Source organism: Dendronephthya gigantea, unplaced genomic scaffold, assembly GCF_004324835.1.
Source record: "Dendronephthya gigantea isolate DGI-Jeju-01 unplaced genomic scaffold, DenGig_1.0 000019F, whole genome shotgun sequence".
NCBI lineage: Eukaryota > Metazoa > Cnidaria > Anthozoa > Malacalcyonacea > Nephtheidae > Dendronephthya > Dendronephthya gigantea.
In genome coordinates, this window is record NW_021163029.1 from 2,036,388 (window position 1) to 2,062,541 (window position 26,154).

General features: G+C 35.8%; 1 protein-coding gene across 4 annotated transcripts in view; it reads right to left on the minus strand.

The window, feature by feature from the left end:
- Positions 1 to 796: 796 nt before the first annotated feature.
- Positions 797 to 26,154, minus strand: part of LOC114521149 — a 40,985-nt gene continuing 15,627 nt past the window's right edge. For 3 of the 4 annotated variants that reach the window (XM_028541562.1, XM_028541559.1, XM_028541560.1), the window contains exons 2-24: positions 24,474 to 24,579; positions 16,457 to 16,679; positions 11,364 to 11,394; positions 10,857 to 11,018; positions 9,840 to 10,152; positions 9,408 to 9,607; positions 8,312 to 8,604; positions 7,716 to 7,899; positions 7,425 to 7,553; positions 7,190 to 7,268; positions 6,823 to 6,943; positions 6,329 to 6,390; positions 5,992 to 6,118; positions 5,805 to 5,908; positions 5,555 to 5,657; positions 4,926 to 5,079; positions 4,446 to 4,512; positions 4,294 to 4,360; positions 4,136 to 4,224; positions 3,419 to 3,545; positions 2,992 to 3,033; positions 2,537 to 2,665; positions 797 to 2,044 (exon numbers count right to left, since the gene is read on the minus strand). In XM_028541562.1, coding sequence (XP_028397363.1) covers positions 1,268 to 2,044; positions 2,537 to 2,665; positions 2,992 to 3,033; positions 3,419 to 3,545; positions 4,136 to 4,224; positions 4,294 to 4,360; positions 4,446 to 4,512; positions 4,926 to 5,079; positions 5,555 to 5,657; positions 5,805 to 5,908; positions 5,992 to 6,118; positions 6,329 to 6,390; positions 6,823 to 6,943; positions 7,190 to 7,268; positions 7,425 to 7,553; positions 7,716 to 7,899; positions 8,312 to 8,604; positions 9,408 to 9,607; positions 9,840 to 10,152; positions 10,857 to 11,018; positions 11,364 to 11,394; positions 16,457 to 16,534 — 3,438 coding nt within the window. In that variant the 5' untranslated portion in view covers positions 16,535 to 16,679; positions 24,474 to 24,579 and the 3' untranslated portion in view covers positions 797 to 1,267. Of the gene's footprint in view, positions 2,045 to 2,536; positions 2,666 to 2,991; positions 3,034 to 3,418; positions 3,546 to 4,135; positions 4,225 to 4,293; positions 4,361 to 4,445; positions 4,513 to 4,925; positions 5,080 to 5,554; positions 5,658 to 5,804; positions 5,909 to 5,991; positions 6,119 to 6,328; positions 6,391 to 6,822; positions 6,944 to 7,189; positions 7,269 to 7,424; positions 7,554 to 7,715; positions 7,900 to 8,311; positions 8,605 to 9,407; positions 9,608 to 9,839; positions 10,153 to 10,856; positions 11,019 to 11,363; positions 11,395 to 16,456; positions 16,680 to 20,706; positions 20,759 to 24,473; positions 24,580 to 26,154 lie in introns of those variants that run through there. The other variant, XM_028541563.1, reaches the window with a different exon arrangement.

Here is a 26,154-nt window from a genome sequence, read left to right on the forward strand (position 1 = left end):
GAACAAAGCAATGTGATTGGACGAGAGAATTTCTGGAGGGGAATCGCTCAGAAAACAGTCTGGTTAACAATTATCCTTCAGTTAACCAGTCTCTTACTCAGAGCCAACTGGAAAAAAACAGTTTAAGATATCCCGCAATAAATCTACCAACCCCTGGAGAACTTTTAGTCGAGAGGCAAGACACGCTGTCACAAAAACGTGGGCCGAGAATGGACCGAAACTCTACTGTTGCATTTTTACCTGGTAACCGAAATTTACATCTACAAAATCGTTCAGTTCGTAATGCCCGTGGAACATTTATACCCGATTCCGGAAATGTACCTGGAATGAACCTTTGGAATTCTCCTTTTTCAGGTAACAGGACCTTATGCAGGGAAACTATAGGGACAAAATACCAAATTTCCGACCGTCGGAAGAGACCTGCATATAGGTTAGTTGTTAACGTCCCAAATGCTGAAAGACAACGACCTGTTGTAATGTTTTCATATAAACATGGAAGAATTTGACCACATACATCCAGGATCAGATTGGAGAATCAAGGAAGAATCTCGTTTTAAGTTAGTCGGTCAAGTCAATCAGAATGCCTAAATTTTTAATAAATTATATATTCGAAAATTGTGCATTTTTTCCGGAATTGGTCAATATCGTTGCAGTCTAATTGGGTTACTATGAAATGAAAACAAATTTGCTGATTGTGTCTAAAACGAAATTCCTCCTTGGCTTGTTTGCTTCGCTGCCTTCACGAAGACAGTTTTATGTTTATTAATTCGAGCTTTGATCAAACAAGATCGAGTCATTGCAAGTCATAGTACCGTAGTACTATTTCAGATGTGTAATTGCAATATTTTTAACCAATCAAAATCTACTTCTGAATCTATATACATTCAATGTTTCCTTCTGCAACTTTAGCAATATAGGAAAATACGTTATAATAGATTAGCTATATTTCATATAGTTTTATATTGATAATTTACGTCGTAACAAAGTATAGTATTCGATACATTCCTTGAAACATTCTCTGCGGAAAACATGGGTATACCGTTCGATATTTGTCTTGCATTATAACGTCGTGAAGTATTATTTGAAATGTTTGCCTCACCATGCATGTTATAACAAAGTTGCTCATTCTTCATATTATATGAGGTTAATGAATCGAAACGCATGTTTCACAATGATGTCACATACTGTTCCTTTCTGGTAGGGAACTTGCTTCAAAGTGGTCAAACGTCGTGCCTTCAAGCATCATAGACATTTGCATATTTTTGTCTTATAATTTTGTCCCACGATTTCCCAAGAATTTGTATGGGCTACTGTTCACGTCAATCACCATAACATGTCGCACAGTTTCCCCTGATTTAGTGGGTTGACCACCACCGATACCCACAGTGAATTCTTCTTTGAGGGATTCTCTTGAAGAGTTCCTGGATGGGTCCTGTGTGTTATTAAAAACAGTTTTGTTCGGATTGCTTGTAACATCACAATTTGTTTGTGGTTCTTTCTGAATATAATTTACTTCACACTCTTTGGGATTTTCAATGGTTTGTCCAGAGTTTTCACAATTTTTGTTCTCGTTTTGTTGTTTTAAACTGTCGAATGGTTGCTCAGTCACTTCCAAGATGGGACATTCTGCGTTCCCATTTTGAATGGCTGATGTTCTATTGATATTCTCCGACTTTGACCCATTATGAGCGGTTTTACTGTCCGAGGTCTGCGATAACCTATTTGAAGGATCAGAGTCACAGTTCATTGTATGACTATTTCCGTTGAGATCTTCAACTTGAATATCTTTATGTGAGATTTTGTTTTGGCTAATATCGTGTTTGTATATCGCCTGGTACTTGATGTCATCGCTACTAAAACTCGGGGTATATCGGGGAGGATAAGTGCCATTTTCGACAGAAGAGGCTATACTCAATTTCAATGGCCAGGGGTCAAGACAAGTGCTTGCAGTGGTAGACGATAGCTTTCTTCTCTCGCGTTCTGTTAGGTCATTGAATGAGTACATCGATAAACCATTCTTTGAAGGTTCTTTCTTTTCTTTTTCCTGTAGAAATAGAGTTGTTTGTATTGAAGTATATTGCGGTTAAGGTACCTATCACGTTTGTTAATATAATACAACCAGGCGCTTTGTGGAGCTAAATACATGCATGTTTATTGAATCCTTTTCGGATGCATGGGAGAAGGGTGGTTTTCAGTTTTGCACAACTAAGCACAAAGTTTTTTCTTAATTCTCTACGGCTACCTAGACTGTTGACGATGAGAATGAAACTACCAGTACTAATAAAGTGATTCGGCTATGCAATATTTTGCATGTGTGTTGGTACGAACCGGACACACTCCGGGGACGAAATTAATTCTAGCTTCTGCTCCAGAATGCTGTTCTCCTGTCCATAACAGACAAGGAACATTGTGTGTTATAGAGCTGTTTTTCTTGCCCGGTGCGCCTTTTACGTATAGTGCCTTCATATTAGAGGACTGGCCGAAAGTATCTACTGAACTCTGCAGTAGTTTAAAAAGTATGGTATAAATAACTTACAGGAGAGCTTATTGAAGAAGGTTCATCTTTAGACTTCTTAAAGCTGCTTCGACTGTGTCCATTGGTACCAAACGGGTTGTTATGAGTTGTGAACCAGAGATCAACTTTCCTCCAAAATGCTTTGCGAACCTATATAGTGCACAGTGAATTAGATAAATTGGACTGAGAGCTAAAACAACACGTCTATATGCTGTAATCACTAGTCAGTAAACTGCTCAATCCTTTTTCAAATGGCTTTTTACTGCCTAATCCTTTGTCAAAGTTTATTTCCTCTATAGCCTTTGTTCTAAATTCCGTTCTTCATCTTTATAGATCGATTTCCTAGGTTACAGGCTTTAAGAAAATTTTAAGAAATTCAACAAAAATTTTGTCAAGCAATCTTTCTAAAAACGTGTCCGAGGCTATTAATTTAGCAAAAAGTGTTCAAAATTTAGAGTTTCAAATTGTTTCCTTACCTCTGTATTGAAAACGCAGTGGAATAAAAATATGAATAGCCCCTGAAAAAGCAAAAGGATAAAGATTATTGCAGGGTCGTCGGAAGGAATTGGTGTTGAGAGGCACAAGTTTCCAGGGCACCTTTCTGGAAAAAATGCCATTCTGTTTTAAATTTATTAATTTACTTTGAGAATAAAAGAGATACCGGCATTTGATGAATCTTGTATGCAGGCCAAAGGATACATGTGAATGGCTCTTCCACAGGCAATATTTATTTTACAAAGATCTCATTTTATTGATCTCATTTTAAACCGGCAAAATAAAATAATTGCGCAAATGCCACATTGAAAAAGGACACTTTGTGAAATCTTTATGAAAGACTTTTTGAGTACTATGTTACTTTTTTATTACTAATGGAAACAAAGGTACATAACTGTGACAGCTTACCTGTAAGGAATTAAATATTGTGAAAAGGTATTGAAACACAATCAGGTCGTCGTTAACACAGATCAAACCAAACGCCCAAGTAAGACCAAGCAATGGTAGAAGGATGATCGTTGACCTCACTCCGTACCTGAAATCAAAGATCATCTCGTATTTAAAGGGAATGTTAGATCAATTTAATGCATAGTGGAGCTGCTCTTGATAAATGTTTGGCAATCTCTTATTATAAGGATTTGAAATAAATATGGACTCAATCGGGGTATGTATACTGCAAAAAGAAAAAAGGTAGTTCTACAAGCTCGTGAACCATAAACGCAAAGCTTAACGAAAGAGCGAATGTTTTGACAGGCCTAATATAATCTTTCTAACATCTTCTTAATCCGAATATTCTTGAAGCAATGAGGGGAGGTCGAAGGTTTAGTTACGAAGAAGAACAACAATTGCATTGTATTGGCTGCAGATCGGAGCAATATCTCGATAAACGTAATTGCGAAATATGTATTGCGGAGAATGCGCCAAAAGTTACCAACTGGAGCAATTGGACATGTAAAACTCAAAAAATAAAGCTGCCCCTATTTAGTTTGTTTGACTCTAAAACTAGAGCCTTACTACAACTTCTGACTATTGGTTAAGAATTTGTGATACCATGCAAATTTGATGGGATGTCACCATACAGTATATCTACAGATCTGAAATATACACTTTTCACCTTTGTTTTACCTTATTGATCGAACGTTCGAATCCCTTTGGTCACTTGTTCTCAGCGAATTTATTTCTTTCATTACCTTGCATAAAATTATAATGTTGATCTGGAATGATAAAAGACGTGTCAATTAACCTATCCGCATTAGAGGAACAATTGGTACATCCATACTTACTATCATCACCAGAATAGCTGGGCCACTGAAGGTCCAGATCGTCGATTTATCTGTGGAAAGCCAGCAGCTGCGAAGAAAAGTAACGTTAACGTTAGTTCAACTCAGATAAATATTTTTACAAAACTATACCGTACAAACAAACATAAACCAACCTTGTTTCGGTTCCATACCCATCACGCAATAAATTAACAGACAAGAGAACGATGACAAACGGTAAGCCTAAAAATGAATTTAACATGGAACTAAAGGCATGTTTCGTTGAGTCACTTTAACTGATTGCATCCTGGACTCTCGATCGAATTTTGCAAGACAGTATAACCTACATCTAACTATAGCTTTTTATACAACCAGTGCTTTCCAGCGGTCGGTGCACTTTAGCTTATAATTGACTCTTGAAGGAGGCTGATGACAATTAAGATCGTCGGCGTGGTCTGATATACGTTTGTGAACAAACTTTTGTCAAGATATAACTTGATTTTCACAATGGGCGTTTAGCAAACTGCTTATTATTAGCTTTCAAGCCTGGTTGTATAAATTCACGATGAGCTTTGGAACAAAATTCTCACGAATCTCAAGTTTGTTTTTTCAATCAAGCTCATTAGAATGTAGTTAAAAAGTAGAATTCAGCCTACCCCAACAAAATGTGACATAAAATCTTCTCTTTGGCAATTGGTCGTGGAAAACTTTAACAATCAAAATATGCAGAAATATTCCTTCAACCAACATCCAGGAGAAGGCAACGAGCAAAAAATAATGAAGAAGGGCAGCGACAATGATGCATGCAACCTAAACAAATAAAGGATGCATGAGTATGATAACTGATGTGCTTCGCTTTTTGCTCTGAGTTAATGAATAATGGTAAAAAAACGAATACTAAAGAGTGCAATTAATGGACACATCATTCGAGTTGATGCAAAATCATTACCGCGTAGCGGAGTTTAGGAATCTACGTACATTTATTTTTAATAGTTGAGTGCAATCCGTGGAAATAATATATTCACCCATGATGTACTATAACACTTCTGTAGTTTATATATTCGGAAAAAATTACGGTAATTACTCTTCACGTCAAGGGTGATTGTATTGTATATCACACTATCACTCACTGACTGTTGACCTCGAAATTGTTAACTTTGACTCTTTTAGGCGGTGATAAGCTGATAAACAAACGCAGCTGTCCTCGCCCCTCATTTAGAACCACCCATTAGACCATTCCGCCCCCTAGCCTAGCCTAGCCTAGCCTAAATCTGTGGCAAGTTACCTTGTAGTCAGTTTCATCAATTCCTGCGAGAAATGTAACCTGCGCCAAGCCGATTGCTACGGCCAGATTCACATGGATAAAATTCCTCTCTGATCTTGCACCACTAATTTAAAGAAAGTAATTAAGTCATTTTAGTGATGATAAGTGCATGTGCTAATAATATGGTTGAAATATGAATATGTTTGCAAGAGATAATAAAATGGAGCACTCCAACGAATTAGCAGAACTCAACTGGTTAAATGAAACTTACGGTAAACACATTATAGCCAAAACTGTGAGACAAGCTCCTATTAGTGACAATGCACAGCCGATGTAAGTAATCAATTTCAGAGCTTTTACGTCGTTTTTCCCCAACTATATATAAGAGACAAAAACATCGTCAGCGACATTTCGGCTACAATATTAAGGCAATAAACGTTGATAGAATACGAGCTCACCATAGTTTCGTCGACTTGCATTAGGATACCAAAATGTGTTAGATGGTTACACCTGCACACAGACATATTTTCATTTGACAATTTTTCATCCAGGATACATCCTTCTGTTGACCAAATACCAGTGGAGCTACACATTTGATAATTTAGCGTTTAATACATTGGCTGTATGATGAATAGCAATAATCTTTAATAAAATCAGTAATAAAAATTCATTTCTAAAAATTAATTGCGTTCACACCCTATGCATGAACAAATTGTTCAAAATAATTATTGACAAAGTGGGACCATGTTATTTGGGTAAAAATCTATATAATATCATCATGCAGAATGCACTTACTCTATTTCACTTTTCCACTTGAAAAAAGCACACATTGGCTTCACTCCCAGACTGAAATTTGCCTGTGGCCCAAAAAATATAAAATAGTCATTATATTGACAATTATATAAGTGTGTAGCTACAAATAACTACAATCTTGGCCAAAACTATTGGCTACACTCTTATATATTCGGCACACTCGATCTGATCTTATAAGTTATTAAAATCAAATGTTAAAAACATGCAAGTTTCCGCTCAATTGTTTAAATATGTTTTAGGTAACCATCCAACATTGATTGTAGCGGCCAGTGGGAGAAAGAGGGAGAAATTTTCATTTTATTGTGGAAACGGATAAATTTTAACCGATTTATCAGCTCAACCTTGCTAGACTTGGGCTGGGAAATCAGGTTAGTAAATGACTTTTCAACATGAAGACAGCCCCGGTTGTTAGAAACTATATAGGTAACATTTTAACTTTAATTTGAGATAGGTCGGTCCGATATTTATATTCTTACCCTTAGATGAGATAAACGGATAACGATGTCATAGTTTGGAAGGCCACTGATAGGTGGTACTGCAGTACACGCGATCACGCGACTATTCAGCTGATAAGATCCAAGAATTCGATTTGTCTCCCTATTACAACAAAGGTTATATTCTTATTGCATTATATCTGATGTATCGTACGAAATAACTCTAATTAGATCAATAAAGAAGACCATGCATTACCTACACTCTTATTAAAATGAAAGACACAACCACAATGCTTAATTTAATAGATTGTTCATGTTCCCTCGCGCGATAGTGGAAGTTAAATCAGAACCTCGCTGAAGTATAGATATTATTTTCTTGTAGCACTACCATACTTCATGAAATACTTACGTTTCGACTTCGTTAAAGTACTGCGGTAGTTTCGTATCCAGGTTAAAATACAAAGCACTGAATACCTTTCGCTTGAATTCTGCAATAAATATAAGTTTCAAATTTTTGTCATATTGCACGTTTAAAGAGGTATACAGCAGAGGTATGGTATATGTTCCACTTTAAAATGTTTCGACACTTCTTTTTCTCTGGCTCACAGAGAAATTACTAAGACGCAATACATATCAGACCATACCTCCATTGTTGTTGACCAAAGCTTTACTTGGGATGAAGATTTGGTCAGACTGAAATTCTTTGCGAATTCGATTGTTTGACTCATTTCGAGGAAAAGTATAATTGGATAGAGGAAAGTTCACTTCCATTACTGCAGAAAAGATGAAGTTAGGATGAATTATATCGCATTGATAACTTTTTCAGTTACAAATTGTTGTCATTGAAGAGTTTAGAAGAACGCGCGTTTGAAATGCGCGTCTAAATGAAAACGTTCTCAAAAATGTGAATAATTATGCAGCTATGTGTAACATACCAACATTTGTATGCTGAACGGTCTCTGATTCGCCGGGCTTGTTCCAATTCTCTGCTATTTTGACGCCTTCGAATTCAACTTGCCTCGCTTGAGACAGCCCACCACTCTGGACTTGTAGCGATGAGTCATTATTATTTGTCTGATTGTGGGATGACAAATATTTTTCCATCATGTTTGCAAGTTTCTATACGAAGGAGAATAATTTTATAAAGCTAGGTTAAACATATGCAGCTCTATCGATCTTAAGGGGGGCTTACATGTAATCGCTTCGGCGCATCGGTTCTGCTCATAACAATGGGTGGTTTGCTTGTTTCAAAATTCGTATATCTGCATGTGAACATAAACTCTCTCATATTCATTTAGAAATATAGCGAACTAAAAACGTGTTAAATATTCTGAAAGTTCTTGATATTTTAGAACATGCATACGGATTCAAAATGTAAACATGCAAAGGGTAATTTGTTTATATATTACGGACTGTACCCCATCTTAAAAGTCTCCTAGAATCGAGTCTTGATTCACTACAATTGCTTGAATTCGTTTGTTGAATACAAGAAATTAATCATTTATTCGCAAAAATTTAACTTGGATCGTACCTTAACATCTGTTTTAGGTAATGGTGAAGTTTTCATTTTAATCGACGAACTTGCTGGAGAATACTTTCTGGTGGGGGTGGGTTTAATCTGTACTGAGCTCTGCCTCGTAGGTTGTCCATTGGGGGTTGAGGTAGAGGCTCCAAATTTTAGGGTACTTGCCAAAATATTTGTAGTTGTTAACCCGGTTGAAGTTTGAACTTTGGTAGCTGTTGGGCGATGCTCTCCAGTTGGAGATGGATTTATAAAGTAGGTTGTAGATGACACATTTTTTAAAGATTGCTTTGGACATTTTTCTGAAATAAAAAAGGTCAATTTCACCTTTACCAAGACAACGACAATCTGCCTGGCATGCCAGAAAGTAAACTTTCCCGGTGAGTCAGATATAAACCGAGGTAGTTCGAACTGGCGCGCATAACGCACATGTAAGCATTTCTTAGATCATGCAGTACTGTCTACTGAGCTTCCTACTATTACACGTTAAATACAAATCAAAACTTTTTTGCGACGTTGTCAGAGCAAGTCTTTTTCGATTTGCAAGCCTTTTCTCGTTGTATTCGAGGTGTATTCTTCACAGAAATTGCAAAAAATAACAAAAATTACAGTATATAACATAATTTAGGTGTGAAAGGTGTCGAATAGCGACCATTTACGGTCTTGGAGCAGAAAAAGAGATGTTCAAAAACCTCGGAAAAAAACCTCTTGTAAGTTATATGAGTTCTATAAACTCATAATAATATCTCAATACATATATTGTTAACTTTCGACACTATGTACAATAAAAAGATAAAAAGATAAAAGGTAAGGCGATTAAAAGTACTACTTTCGTCCTTCGGACCTTTTCAACAAATCGCCATTGTTTACTATATGGCGATTTGTTGAAAAGGTCCGAAGGACGAAACTAGTACTTTTAATCGCCTTACCTTTTATCTTTTTATCTTTTTATTGTACATAGTGTCGAAAGTTAACAATATATGTATTGAGATATTATTATGAGTTTGAGCAAAACTTTCTTGGCTGCAGCAACAGATATATCTATAGTTCTATAAAACGAGGTAGCTAACACTTTGCGGTGATATTTTGACATTATATCACTTACTTATGCGTGGTAGTCGCAGAAAGATAGACGGTATTTCTTCCTTTGATTTTTTTTCAAGAGTATCTTTATGCCACCACTGAACCCCCATTTTAAACGTTGGGTATTTTCCCTCGCTGATATGAACAATTATCATGTCGTAGAACGTTCCAAACTCTAGAGTGACGTTTTTTTGAAGGTAGTAACCTACAGTTCCTTGCTCACTGTAATAAATGAGAAGAGATTGAAAATATCCATAATAAAGTACTAAATCAATATTCGTCTTGAATAGCTGGTTATAGGGGTTCCCGCTTTATTTAACGAGGTTTCTTCGCGCGGTTCTGCAAGGCCTGGAAATGCGCAAAATTTACGTTTAGCCAGGCTCAGTCCAAACAGAAACTATTCGAGTGATTACAGACAACTACTAAATTAGTATTATTAAAAATCATTACTTACCTTTGAATGGGTTTCTGGTGCAACACAAGTTCCAAGGGTCCACATATACCTGATTCAACCCTTCGTATCCATAGCTTACACCAAGACACACATTTGCTAGTAAACATATATTCTCCATCTACAACCGACAGGAACCGGGTCTCGAGTAGTATATTAACCTTCTGATTGGAAAGGATTTTTTTCGGGTAGTCACCAAAATTCTTTAATCCTTTATGAAATGTTGCAGTCATTGGCGGTGGTATACCATTTTTCAAATTTTCGCGGTCTTCGTCATTCAAATTCCCCCAATTTGAAAAATTCACTTTCAGTGTATCTGGTAAATATAAATATATTCTATTCTTTCCTACAATTTCAACTCAAAAAGATCCAAACAGTTGTAAAATTATGCTATGCCTCTGTTATGGCTAATTTTCAGTTCATAGTTCGTGTTCCGTTCAACTAGTTCGTGTACAGTTCATGCAGTTCGTGTTCAGTTCATGTAGTTCGTGTTCAGCTCATGCAGTTCGTGTTCAGTTCATCTAGTACCGCGTTCAGTTATCCAATTATAACTGAACACGTTACGCCCCTGAATGGGTGGTCTTTTTTTAACGGAAAGAAAGAAAAAGACTCTGAAAAGAACGTTTTTGACGAACTGGGCGTTTATAAAACTGATACTCGCATTTAGAGAGATATATGATTGTCCGGAACAAAAATGTGCCTTATAGACTGAAACATGTGCATACTGGATAGGTGTTGGTTGTACAAGGTGTATAAAAAAACGTAACTACTGAATATTCATCAATTTTCACTTCTTCTCAATAACAAAATATCGCAGGCCCTTAATTGGGAGTCGTTAAGGTTTCGTTTCTTTCCACCCTCAAAGTGTACGTGTGATTGGTTTCCATGCGAGAGGGACAGCTAGTGCGTTACAGTGAGATGTGCGTTATATAAAAGATTTGAATTCTATATCAAATTCCTCATACATTTAAATCGATTAAGAAAATCTGGTGTTGGGCATATAAAATTTAATCAGCCTACCGTTACATGTAGATGTTGGGTCCTCGCAAGTGTTTGTGTTGATGTTATAGATTTTCCCGTTTTCACAACTTTCTATACTAGCATGACCTTGTGGAGAACATTTTAGATACTTTTTACACTCTGCGGTCGGATAAGATTTGTTTTCTCGATTAACGCATTCACCTGGTAAAAAAAGTCCAAACAAAATGGTCCTTATGAGCAGCTATGTAAAGTATTACACAAAGCGATAAACGGGGTCGCGCATGGACTCAAGTGTACCGAGAGGGACTATAGTATACCCCTGCGCTATTTGGATTCCCATTTGAAGAGAAACAGTTCGCTGACAAAATATTTACATATTTCAAAGAATAAATGAATTAGTTCAGCTTGACTGTAAAGTTCTCATATCAAAAGAAAATATGCAAATATTTCGCTAACGAACTATTTTTCTGCAAGTAAGAAAGAAATATAAATCCCGGGAAAAATGTCAATATATATGTAGACAATAATGGGACTTAAAGGACCTACCACTGTAATGGTCATCTATACCCTCATCATCCTGCACAAAAAGAAAAAATATATTACAATTTGCATGACTGTAGTCCATGCATGGGCTTATGGAGCGCAGGCGAAGATGCAAATGCCCACCAGTTAACGTTACTACCTGCGCTGCCCATAAAAGCACCCCAACATTGCTAAAATTGCCATCATAATTTCGAAACCCTTTGGCGAGAACCTGATCGTGGCTTTGTAGAATGTATTATTCTTTTACGGATTGTTTTACACATGCAACAGAGGCAGTTATTTTGAGAAGTTTACATAATATTCTAGAACATGCAGAATTCATTAAAAAATTATAATCATACTGTTACATGACCAAAAACGCGTCCATGCTCTTTGTCAAATATTTCCTCTATAAACCTATCCCGCAGTATGCTTGTTTACTTTAATTATTTCTACGCAGGCGATGCATGTATAGCACATTACTCATCAGCACAATTCAAGACCTGAGCATTAAGAAATGTCATAATCCCATGGATAGTTATACTGACTGCATTTTGATTTGAATTGCGTTATCTACAGCAAATCATTCAGAAAAAAACTGGTTTACCGAAAATACTAAGCTTTAGCCTTATCTACTCGCGCATGCATGCACCCCAAGCGCGTGCGTCCTTTCACATGCATTTGAATAATATATTGATGATTGAAGTAAAGTAATTTTTAATATAGTTTTTTATTTTATACGTAATGAAAATTAATCTCTTTCATTGAACTTTTAAATCATAGTGTATCAATTTGAAGATGATATAGCTATGTATATTTTTCAATTATTGGTTTGCGGACACCTATATTTTTATTAAAAATAAAGTGGTGTAAGAACTCTCATGTTTTTTATTACTTATAACGAGAGCTTATTTAGGCCCATTGCGCTAAGCTATAGATTTCGCCTGCTATGAATGGATCTATCTAATATACTAAAACGGTAATTAAACTTTAAATCTAACGTTGAAAAATATGGTAATTAAGTCAAATTATAAGTGAAAGATTTCCAGTAGCCAAACAGTCGCAGCTATTTTTGGTCTTTCAGTGTCATCGATTTGAGTCAGTGGGAGTCGACTTAAAAGCCAGACAAATGCAGTAATGTGAGTTATTAATATTTTCACCAAATCATCCGTTCTCAATTATATAATTATGGGCCATGCATTTGATATGTTTATGCCTAAAAAGACTAGACCTAGGCTACTTACCACAAAAGCGATTTAGATTCTCTATTAATTATCATTGTCTTTTCGGCAGCTTTATGCATTCTTTCACCGGCTGTATATTATTAAGTTCTCCGTCATTACTCCGTAGACGTGGGTTTTCATGAAGCGAATTAACAGCACTGACATGTAAATTGAACACTTTAGTATTTATACAATCCATATGCGTGCTTTTGTTAAGTATTTACCCTGGCTTTGATGGGAAATGTCATCTCATTCATTCGCGGTAACGGTAGAACTTTTGGTTGTAATAAACAACCATGCATGCACTGATATTGAATCACAGTTAACAGCTTGTAGCTACGAACATTTCATTTAAAATTCATCCATGGTATATTTGACTTGTTCTTTCTCATCCATTATTGTTGCCGTGGGCTATGTTTGGTGAGAAAGAATTGAAATCCTCGTATAGAAGTGCTTTATGTCAGCTTTTTTTAAAGTGTTTTTCTTGCAAGAAATTAATATAATTAAAGTCTTGGAATGGAATGGAATGGAATGGAAGTAGAGTTGTAGATAGTTACCATTTTCCCAGACGAATTATGGTGAACCTTTTTAAACGAATTTGTGTTTTCCAGTTCGAAGATTTATTATCATATAAAGAATGAACTATTCATGCAGAAATCATTATCGCGCCTTTGGCTATATATAGTTTGCATCTTAAAAGGCTTATTGTGTAAACTAACTTGTTAACAGGGAATCCTATCTCGCACATTTGCGGTGAAAAGCGTTAAAATTGCTGTATTCTAGCTTGATTCCCTTGTTCATACGGTTTTTCACCTTTTCAAATCCATGCATCTCAAGGTTTATAAATACTGTAAATATAAGTAAAATGAGACTTCATGCATTTAAGGTAGTTTCTACAACTCTTATGATATTAGGAATAGGATCCGCTCCATCTTCTCTTTGTAATCCTATTGTAATCCTGAATTTAGCCGGTTGTATTCGTTTTAGGTTATATTACATTTATTCAAATATTGTATAGGTATATATAGAGTTTATTAACTGGAATGGACAGCAATTTCATGACAACGGTTTGTCTCCCACCTATACGCCCGGGAAATCACTTGCAAGGCCACCCACCAGCCGACTTTGTAAGAACTGCTGGGCGAGGGATATTCATAAAAAACGACTGTTCACGGTGCAGCAAGCAGCATCATCGACGATGACGGCCCAATAATCGGGTCAAGAATTTTTGCCCAAAAATGGGGGTTTATTTAATGTTTATAAATAAATGCTATAACATTCAACACTTCGACTTGATCAGGAAATTGGAATTCAGCCTTGATTCGATCGCTTGGCCAAGGCATTGGGGTTGGGCACCAGTGTACCTTTTACAGAACAAGTATATCCTTGATCTAAATTATACGAACTTGTGAATAAACATCCAATCCGTTACAGACGCTGCGATTATTTTGCCAGTCTGGTTGAGACATTCTCTTGTTCACGATGTCGTGATATCATGTGCATGGTCGTCTTCACCGCAGACGCTTCTCATGCAAAAAATATATCTTAACCGTTAATCCGAAAAATAACGGCGAATGTGTCTAAATATATAGCTATTCAAATTTTTTAACTAGCCAAAACACAAGCGTATTAATTTAGTGCTAAAAGAATTAACGCCGCCTCAAATGCAACACTGTCTGTTAATTTACGTCAATTATACTGGTCAATTACGTCAATGGTTATCATTTTAAAGGAAAAACAGTTGAAATAGATCCAAATTGAATTTTCTCCAAGCAGAAATTTTAACAATAAAGACAATAAAATATTCGGATTATTAGAAAGTAAACGCCACTTTATATATATAGATGTATATTGGTAGAGCCGAATTCCTAATTTTTGTGAAAACAAAAAAACTAACAAGGAAGTAAATTTAGCATCGTTAGCCTAATATAAATATTCGCTAATCAACAGTTTCAAACAGACTATTTCTATTATGTTGAACATCTTATCGTCGTGTTGAGTACGGAAGGTATCTGAATTCAATTAGGTTATTAAGGAATGCATCGAAGCTAATTTTATTAAAGCAACTAATAACTGCAGTCCAATGATATACTGCAGGAATGTTTTACCAGTTTTAAACAGCTCCTCCCAAAGGCCTATGTATACATGTTTTCAATAAATACCTGCATGAATGCATGTTGACGAAGAAAATACCTTAAATTATAAACTACAACTGATGTATAGCTGCTTGATAGTTTCATAATTGTTACCTATATGACTGACCATGAATTACTCAATGCATTTATGTATAGTTATACTAGATCTATTCCAAAACATACATCTTACCATACATTTACCAAGTGAGTCAGTAGCTTTTCTCAAAAAAAGTCAACTTCATATTCCCATGCATACTGAGCCAGAGAGAAACCAAAATAAATTCCAGATCAATAACATGCACTATTCTTTCTAGTTGTGGGTTATTGTGCTTACTATATCTAGCTGCATGCATGTGAATGTCTTTTTAGATGGGTCACGCTCATGGAAAAGCAATACCATGTTTGCACACAAAATATATATATAATGCATGCATGCATGTATAATATTTTGTATGAATATAATGCTATTAGAAATATTGCAAAATAAATTTTGTTTTTTCTGGAATAATCTCAAGCTGAGAAATAAGTAAACTTGATCCGGTGTACAACGTGCATGGTGATGTACGCAATTTGGTTTCATAACATTTGAATGGCTCGCGATAATTGTGCCAAACGTGATTCGGAATCTACTCAGTATGTCTGAATAGTTGGTCTGAACAGTTATGCAACCATAACTTTATAGTAATACAGATAAAAAGATACCTTAGAAAAATTCATTTAGAAGAACATGAAAATCGTCAGTATACACAGCGAATAGAGAGTTATAGACAACTGTATTTAATGATCAGTTTAACGCAAATTTCCTGACACCATTTCCGCGCAAATATAAACGATCGTTTAGCGCGATAGATAACGGGAATTGATAAGGCAATGCATGTTTCATGTTGTGTAATGAATAATATCCGTTATTTCTTGCAAATATGCAAATACAAATACACATGCCAGAAAGATTACGATGGATTTAAGGGGTGTGCAATGCAACTTGCACAAGATTTAAAATTTGAGATAATTCAAAGACTCATGCATCTTCCTATGCATCGGTTTCTGTGTTTGTATAGAATGCCATTATATGTATATGTGCATGCGCAAACTATATTGCCGTTAGATTCAGCTATATACTACATATATATATACTGCCTGCATGGGAATACTGAAAAATGCGTTAGCTAGAGATTAAAATAGGAAGGTTCAAAGCCAAGGGATTAACTTTTTTTACAAAGCAAGTGCTATATGTGAACCATGAAACGAATTGTAACCTGAACTTATCTACATGCACGCTTCTTATCATCTAAAAATATGCTCGAAAGCGTGACCAAAAAATAGCGCGGCGCGCAAGGGAATATTTTACTTGCACGCTATATATCTTTAACTGTATATTATCACTTAATATTATCTCCTAATATGCGTGCGCCTTCGTTACAGAGAAGCAAATGCTACCTGACTGTTGCCGGTCTAAAGACAAGCAAAGGAACAAATTCTCTTTTTTTTGCATTCTAAAATGCTAAATTTAAGCCGAAAGTGTGATAAACACCCGCGTTTAACAGTCGCATCTTGTTTAATCTCATCAGACTATTTTGGAATATCTATTCCTTTGATAAATCTTTCTGAATATGAAACACACTGCAACGGTATTGTATACACCAAAGGTAAAATCACTGTGTAGTCAATTCATTTAGCTGCGTGACCAACTTGTAAAAGCTTACATATATATACATATAACTAATACCTTCCATATATATATATAAAATCTCACACTTACCGAAGCTAAGGATACTAAATTCCCCGACCAAAGGATCGCGCTCATTAGAGTTATTCTTATCGCAAATCCTGATGACATTTTATCTTGGGTCGGTAATTTGTCACGCGGTTAAACACTGTAGTCTACAAGTCTTCCTTGTTTGACACGGAAACTGTACAAGAATTTCTGTACACTTCTTTCTTTATAGTCCAGGAAAACTCCAAGTATTTGTTCTGGGCCTTTCCTAATAATAAAACAGTCGTCAATAGCAATAGCTTGTAATCCTATCATATACTTTGTTTAAGGACTGTTGCAGTTTCAGGTTACTATGTAGCGACGCCATTCGTCTATAAGGAGATGGTTGGCGATTTAGAAATATTTTAAATCAATTAAATCGGGTTATTGCATGCAGCGCTCCATGAATTTTAAGCTATCGTGTTACAGTGTAACACCAGATGTTTTTAAGAGGCTGAGAGCGTGTCTAATCGTATTAAAAAACGTGCCAGGAACAAAACCAAATTTATTATTTTCAACTCTAGAACTTTTAATATCAAACAGAAATTAGAGTTGTCAGTACAAGTTTGAAAATTAAGAAATACTCTTTTCGAATAGAGAAGATGTTTTAGTCAGCCCGTTTAATTTCCCTGACGTTTCTTTCAACTCTAAATTATCCTATTGGGGTTTATAATAAATGGCTTGTTTGTTTGATACAGGCAAAAATTGATATTATAAGCTCAAATCTAAGCTCTTCCTGATCGATTTTATTCAATCTTACTCGCTTCATTTAGTCACCTCATCTTAAGCTAGCATGCACTGAAAACATTATATAGATATTAGGTGAAAAATTTTGATTGTATATATAAGATACGTTATTAATTGTTGATAATGGCAATTTTATTTAATTAATCTTAGCAATAGCATTCATCATTTAATTCAACAAAGCAGTAGTTTTTCACGATGAAAATATCCATAATTTTGTATCGTTAAGTATAAAAGTCTTACTGCATGAATTGCTTTTCATACACACAACGAGAATTTTATCATTGGAATACGATTGACTAATCAGATAATGTCTTTGCTGTCAATGTTTCTGAAAGATCTGTGGTTAATATATGAAACAAAAATTGAAAAAGAGAACATCTTGAACAGTTGAAAACAAGACGTAGCCTGTACCTCGTTAAAATGGCTGGGAAACGTACATATATTACAAACTTAAAATCTGACGTGTTGAATATATAGTATAGTAGCCTATATTAGGCTTTCAAGATGTTTTTTTTATTTGTTTACATCCCTTATTCAAAAACTGAATTTTTCCTTTTAAGCTTCTGCATGGCTGAATGATATTCAAATTTTGATCGCATGCCATTAATCAGTTGTCGATTTAATCAATAAGGTTATCAAATTAGGTAAAACATCAACACTAGTAGCAGAGCATGTGTTTCCATTGTTTATATTACCCAGCCATGTTTTGAAAGTCTCCCAGCAGCGCGAGTTCGACTGTCATTGCTGTGCTACGGGCGAAAATTGTTTACATCCCAGCTATATGGCATCAACATGGAATCTGGTTTTAGTTTGTCTTCAGTTGCGTAATAATGTGAATCTGTTTCGTCACACAGCTGTTCGTAAATGCATTTATCATTGACTATAGCGTGCCACTATCGAGCATCCCAAGTTTCAACCGAATGCGTAGGTTCAGATACAGTGACTGGAAATGCGGCGGACAGACCAGTCCTGTTGTATTTCAGTACGGACAGATTTTGCATGCATGCATGGTATAAATACAGGTCTCAAAAACTCAGGTATAGACCCTGATACATTGTTATTTACATCTGCCATGCAATAGTACGAAAAATGTAGTTTCACTGCTATTTTCTCAACAAAATACTGCTGTTTTATTGGCCATTTTGGTCGCTTACAAAGAAAAGCGTCGATAAAGATGATAAAGATCCCAGCCATGCTTGTGGGTGCTTGTAATGTTGAAGGCACACATGCAAACCTAGCGCAGGACATCAAATCCCAGATGCATCATGCATGCCAGCATGGGGGTTATTATTGTACCATACAGTTTTTTATGGCTAGTTTTGGAACATAATATACAAAACATTCTTAAACCTCAGTATTTAGCAATGATTTTAAAAAGCATGCAAACCGGCAAACCACAAGACTCGTATTGGATTATAATAAAAAGTTATTGTTTAAAAACAAAGGAACCGCACCGCATGTCCTCCGCTTATAAGAGCGCAAAAAGTGATAAATATGTAAATGTTAAATTTGTCATCGCAAAAATTTAGACTTAAGGGATGACTAACAGCAGAGAATCTACTTCCTATAAATGCAATTTTTCACTGGATTTGGGCATAATAGTTTGCACCCATCATCCATTTCGCGCTCAGAGTTCAAGGTTAACTGTTTAGAAAAAAATTTTTTATTGAATTAGCTATTAATTCTGGGCAAATACGTGACTATATATAAATACATGTATAGTATAATGCATGCATATTTGTTTGCTAAAAAAAAACAATGAGCATGTCAAAGTCATTGATGTATTAGATAATTGGTACGTGCGTGTGTGTGCAGTCAACAGTGACTAATTTTAAATACAGAAAAAGAGATATTCAGTTCCGGACTATTTTAAATGAGTGAAAATGATTTTGGAATTCTACACCGTCAGCAAATATAATAAAAAAATAAATTTTTTTAGAAACTGAATATATGTATGAAGATATTTATATCGACAACTATAGTCCGTTAAAATCAGTTTCTCCTCAGTTCAGCTGTGATGATTTTTTCTGAATGAACTCGCTCAATGACAATGTTAGATTTCGAAATACCCCTAGGCCTTTAAAATACATATGACGAGGCTGTTAAGTCGCCTTGGTTTTAAGCTATAAAGATTGATGAAAATCATTTGATGCAGTCAAACAATCAGACATTCAAGATTGGCCTAATTAATGACACTTGGTGGAAATCCAAAGTAAACCAATTATTTTTCGCTTATTTAACCATATTTACCTGTTATTTAATATGTAAAAGTTGAGTAAATGAGTAAATGTTGCTTTTAATCGCGTCTGCTTATGTTTAACTTGATCGATTAGGTCATCGATTTGTATGGTCGCCATGTTGGTGAATTGATTTTGTGAATATCCACTCGGAAATTGTTTTCACTAAACACGTTTAAAAAAAATGACAAAAGAATTATTTTTTCACTGGAATTTGGCTATAACACTTAATTTTTTGTAAAAGTAAAAACAAAATAGTTACTCAACCTGAGTCTCAAGGTCATGTCTCTCAGACTCCATAAAAGGAAATCTTAAACCGAAGGAACTGCATATGGCCTGGAGTATTTTTCCGACCGGACAAGGATCAAAGACTACATATATAAAGGGCAAAAATATGGAAAATCTTTTCTCACTTTATATATAGAATTTCATTTCTGGAAATTACCACGTTTTTGTTTTGAAAAGATGTAGCGTCTATAGTTTGACTTGTGGTACTGCGTATATATTAAGCAGTGAACAATTTACCTATATGTATATGTATATTCAATCAGACAGTCTAAAAGTCGAAAGGTATCAAGTCAACAATTTATATATTCCTTCATTATGAAAGTCTCAATACTCTTGTCTGGCTGACTGGCTCCCTATCATAAGACCCGTTTACATGCACTTTTGCTGCGATTTATTTTTCTTCTTTTGATAAATTGAATGAAAGTCGGTTAGCGCTATCCACCGGATAGTGACTTTTCAACCGTTTTAAAATGCTCGAAGAGCAGTAAAATTTCAGCTTTGGAACCAACAATTGTTAAAGAGGATCCTCAATTTAGGAATACTAAGATTTATTTTAAACTTATACCATACAACAGGCGATTTTAAAGCGATTTAAAAATATACTATCCGGCTTTCGTACAACCGGCCCCAGAGCATTAGTAAGTATAGTCACTCGTACCTAAACTTGCAACTGTGAAAGCGAGGCGTTTATGTCGTTTTATGAGTCCCACATATATAGACCCATTCGAAAAAAGAGAGAAAATTCTTGAGCCCCGCGCGTGGCGATTTTATCATCTTGCAATTCAGTCAACTCTACTGACCTCGTTTTAACGTATAACTTTCAAAAATTCTCCCAGAGCTATATATACATGCTGCCCCTTCCTGACCCCAACTCGTTGGAAAAAAACAGAAATCAATTCGATTTAAGGTGTCCTGTAGCCTAAAACAGATTGTTTTCATTCTTCAAAGTAATCAGCTAGCCTGCAGATAGAAATAAACACTTACAACATTTCTAAGATGACCAGCTTGCACTGCTCAGCAACGCTATCAATGGATGATGCTACGCTCCGTACTCAAATTAATTAGTGTAAATATTTTTGTCATTGTAACCTTGACAACACAACACAGAGTACTTATGGTCTACACCCGTATACTGCCAATTTTCTAGAAAGAAAGGAAAAATCCCGAGAGTGCATTTGAAGTTTCCGTAATAGGCGTTGAAATCCTGACGGCATCCACTGGTGTTCATGCATATGTTTTAAAATCATCACTTTTAGTTATGAAGCCGCGAAAAATCCAATCAAGCTGTTATAGCTACAGCGGAAGTCGTGTTATAGAAACGTACACCTGGTCTTATAGATGTGAAGCTATTTTCAAGAACGGGAACTGGTCTTAAACGGAAAATCATGCAGCTTTCTTTTGGGAAAGATTAGTTCCCTGTCGGAATTTGTCGGAAGGGCCGAAAAGTCTTGAATTTATCCGTCCTAAAATTCAGTAAACTAGGCTCATAAATGAGCCGCCTGTCTGTAATATGAATTCAGATATCGTGTCGTTAGTTCGATTAGAGTCAATAAAACGCGTGCCAGAGCCACGTAAAGCCTAGCTATGCATGCATGGGCAGGATATAGCAGTGTATGCATTTATGAAAGTTTTATGGAATCGTTGATATTGATTATAGGGTCCAATATAACCAGGGAGCAGCGTGGCAGCGTGTTCAAACAACTTAGCATCAAATGTGGTATAACAACTGCCTAAAATAGACAAAACACTTCTCAAAAATAGCCCGCAATGAGGGAAGCCTGATCAGCAACGAAAACGTATTACAGCCTGAACCAGCATTGATGTAGACAAAGAAATGGGAGTCATATTACTTTGGGTGAAGTAGCTTAAATGAAAGAGAGTCTTTCATTAAGTGTTGGCAGTTGTTATGCCACATTTTTAGGCAGTTGTTATACCACATTTGATGCTAAATTGCATGGGGATTTGATAATACGAGAAGAATCAGTCTCTCACTCGAAACCGCCATAACCATCCTATATATTAGGCTAGCGAAGATAAGCGACTTAGTACTCTTATAGACTCAGCTATTGTTAGACGTTCTCCTTGCATTCAATATAATCAAGATTTAAGTTGCAGGCAGATCGACTCCCACATGCAGGATTGTGCATGTGCATATAGAGTAAGATTAGTATACGTACTGTGCTGAAGTAGGTATTGACGTAAAACTCAGATATTAATTCATTCAAGACCTTATATATACAAGACAGGGACCGCGGAGCAGGGTGGCTCGCTGGGTTTTAGCCCCGCCAATAATTTTTCCGTAATTAGTCTTTAATTTCGAATATTTTTTAGTCAGTTCAAATTTACAAGCAATTTTTTTTAGCAATTTGTATTTTTTGCTTACAAGTGTAAGCAGTAGTATATCTTATCTTGAATGTTATTGTAATTTTTACTTCTTTTATCTGTCGTAATAAATCCGCTACATTGACTATATACAACAGCATCGTGAGTGGAACATATACATGCATGCATGATTATGAGTAATTACCCCGTGCAACAATAGTTTTACATGGAAATGAATTGAAATTAGTTATTTTTAGCATCAAATGTGGTATAACAACTGCCTAAATAGAGTAAAATAATGAAAGAGAGTCTTTCGTGTCGAGATATATGGCAAGTCACATATATTATAGTAGATATTCACTATTTAGGCGGTTGTTATACCACATTTTGATGCTAAGTTGTTTGAAGACGCTGCCACGCTGCTTCTTGGTTATATTAGTAATTTTTAGCCATTTCAGAGGCCTATATTTCAAAATTTTCCAGGAGGCCGGGCATGCCCCCGGACCCTCCATAGCAGCCCTAGCAATACGAAAAAGGCTGCGCGGTCCCTAAATTTAAGGATTTGCTTCAACTTTTTGGAAATAGGTTGGGGTAGTTGCCCCTCTTTCTTCTGGTTTCAACCGACTTAAAAGTTGATGAATGCCAAAACTAAGGACATGCATGTATGCATACATCTCACTTATGCCTACTTTACCGTGGTTTATGAGATAACCCCCCACTGTGCCGCGAATATTTTTATGACTCAATTTATGGGATAAACCGGCATATTATATAGCGTTTATTGTACAGTCTGGTGAGAACAAATACAAAATATTATTACCTAAATCAGACTGATACGTATATAATTATAGAGCTCCTTTCTTACTTGAACTATATACAGTCCTACCTTGATCCTATGATTGGATTGATTCACAAATTCTGTACTGTGAGACCAGCATGCGACATGATAGGATGATTAGGATTGGACAAGTATCGCTGATTTGAACTCATATCATACATGCATGCATAAAGTAAACGAAATAGCTACTAATACTATATATAATATATATGTAATATATAAATAAGTTATACTGTTTTCAATTTAGACTTTCACTTTAGCTCATTTTCGAAAATATATATATGCTTTCCGCTTTCGCTTTAAAAATACCATATCTTGCGGACGCTGGATCAGAAGACATAATATAATTCTGCCTTCATATATTATTATTAACAGCCGAAAAGCTGGCGACCAAATTCAGATGTATATCTATAGTCAGTATATAGCTACGAGGATTTCGTCAAGAAATTCTAGATTTTCAAGCAGGGATGTTTCTAATAATTAAGGTCCAATAATAACCAATTCTGTGGTAATACTGAATTGGATATTATAAATGCTGTGGAGCGAGAGAGCGTTGCAGCATCCTAATTTGTGATTTTTCCAGAGGCATAATTTGTGCAGAAGAAAGTAAAAGTTTTTAACATCGCGTTCCATTTGATGCAAGCGCATTCAATTCTCTCACTTCGGTCTTCGCTACACGTTCTTTTACCGTAAATTGCAATTAAGGCATGCTTTTACCGCTGCTCGAGGGACTCTCAGTACTATTAGTTAATGTGTGACTTACAGTTCCATAAACCTAATTTCATCAAATACAATTTTGCAATCAATGTATATACAGTACGCCTGTGATTTCTGTCTCGAGATCTACATTTACGTACTGGAGTACGAGCGCGTTCAGAATTTCTGCGTGCACTAAGCAAATAGGCCAATGGCGTATGAGATACATGGCAAGTCACATATATTGAGTATGTATATATACGCGGTGGGATGGATTGCATCAGTGCGTAATCTGACTAGTAGAATTCGCCAATTACGTAAACCCTATAAATGTACATGATTCATGTCTTAATGCTGAGCAGTTAGAACCTTTCTTGAAGCAACGTTATGATTACATCAATTTTACCATTTCCTCAGCTCTGCATGCAGTCAAAAAATTTAATTTTTAGCTCTTTATCTTCACTGGTCATGCACCTGCACAGGCCCGGTCAAATACTATATATGCATGCATACACCATGATCCCCTAAATGGGTAACTATAATGTCAATGCCGAGAATGCTGTGCCTCATGCATGGTTCTTACGAAAACTCGGTCTATCGGTCGGATCGATATGCTGTAAAAACCATATTTACTACCTTCGAGAAGACGGTCGATTTGATTTCCGAACTAGGATAGTGTACATTGGATATAAATAATGTATTGCATATTGACCTTAAAGTTAAGAGTTGGTGCATGATCTGATGCAACAAAGTTTCGGCTGAAAAGGGCACGCAACGTACAACTATAGTATACAACAACCATGCATATATAGTTTATCCTGATTAGCTATACTGGAAGCGATAAAAATACAAAATCATAAGAATTTCTTCCATGTACCCGTAGTCGTATGTATACCTGAAAATTTTCCTTGTAACTCGCGTCACTCGAATATATAACTTTTCGATTTCTTCTACGCGATACAATAACAAAACTGACGACGATGGTTGAAGGTTGGCAAGTTCTAAAATGCAAACAGAATGATATTTGCCCAAATGCCTTCTAAATATAGGTCCGCGCGAGTTTACGTCAGTAAATATGGATTGTTTGCCCCGCAAATTTCCGAATTTTAATGCATTTTAAATGAAATAAATGTGTCAACGTTCGAGCGGTAAAAGCATATACAAATTATGCATGACGTGTCTGGCTCTTTTGACTTTTGATTGCTAGGGAAAATAAGCAAATATTATGATAATATTATCGCTATCTGGGTCTCTAGTGAAGTAGAATATAATCATGTACAACTGTTGGCAACGCATTTTTGGACACGGTGCAATAAAACAGTGAATGCCTTTGGCTATGAATTTATGAATGGAAGGCGCAACTATAACTCTGCCAGGATGAATTTGCGTGAAAAATACTTCGTGCATGGCTGAACATGCAGTAGAACGTAATCGAATTGCTAGGATGGATATCCCCAGAGGGCGAGTTCCAAATGTGTGATGCATGAGGGTGCCTCCCAAATGAGTTAGCGACCTGAAGCAAATGAACTTGATTTGGATGTTTGCATGGACAAGAACTATGCTGACCCACCGGTACAAGAGCTTCTGTTTCGAGTAGATAAACTAACTCATAACACATGCATGGACATACGCAAATAAAAATGGATCAGGTTGTTCACAGTATTAAGGCCCGTCCACACACCCGTCCAATTTTTGCTTCCATTTTATGTGCGATATCCTTCTTTTGGTTGATGTGAAACAGTGAATTAGTGATGTTCAACGAGAATCGCACATAAAAATCGCAGCAAGTAACGGTAAAGTGTAAAGGGGCCCTTTATGCATCCGAGGGTATATTATCATATTTTTTTATTGCAAAAACTGACAGCTAATTTTCTCACGCACTGTAAAATTTTGGGGCGCATACTCCTGATATCAATTTTGAGAGAATATGTGTTTAAATGTATTTAATTACTTTCGGGTTTTCATTATGTAAGTAAGTTATTGTGATTAAAGAGACGAATTCTAGAAAAAGCATTTTTTTATAACAAAAGCGGCACTTTTAATTTGATAAACATGCACGAAACAATACATGAATCATAAAAAATCTGCAAGCTTTTTGTACAAAATTTCTACCAAATGAACGAACGTTTATGAGCGATAAATCTTCACTTATTATAACTTTAGTCATTAGGTACTTAACTGGAAAAGGTCCGATCAATTGGTCCTTATATATTCTCATCGACTATAATTATGGTATATTCGCTATTATTTAAAATCCGTCAAAATTAGCAAAAAGCCACCTGCACGCTGACCTCTTCGTAATGTCACTAACGATAGGCTTTCTTTGACATAGTGGACATGAATTTTGCATTGATGTTACAATATTAATGAAAATTTTCATATCGGACACCTCTGAAGGGGTCCAATTTAGCAGTCAAGAAATAGATCTGAATATGGAGATATTGCTTTCAATGAAGGTTAGCTATATTATCTGAAAGTTAATTATTCTAAATCTCAAGCTTTGCAATAAACGAGTCTGACATGTTTCTTGTTCAATTTATTCTTTCATATCTACGACAATCCTTGTTTAAAAAACT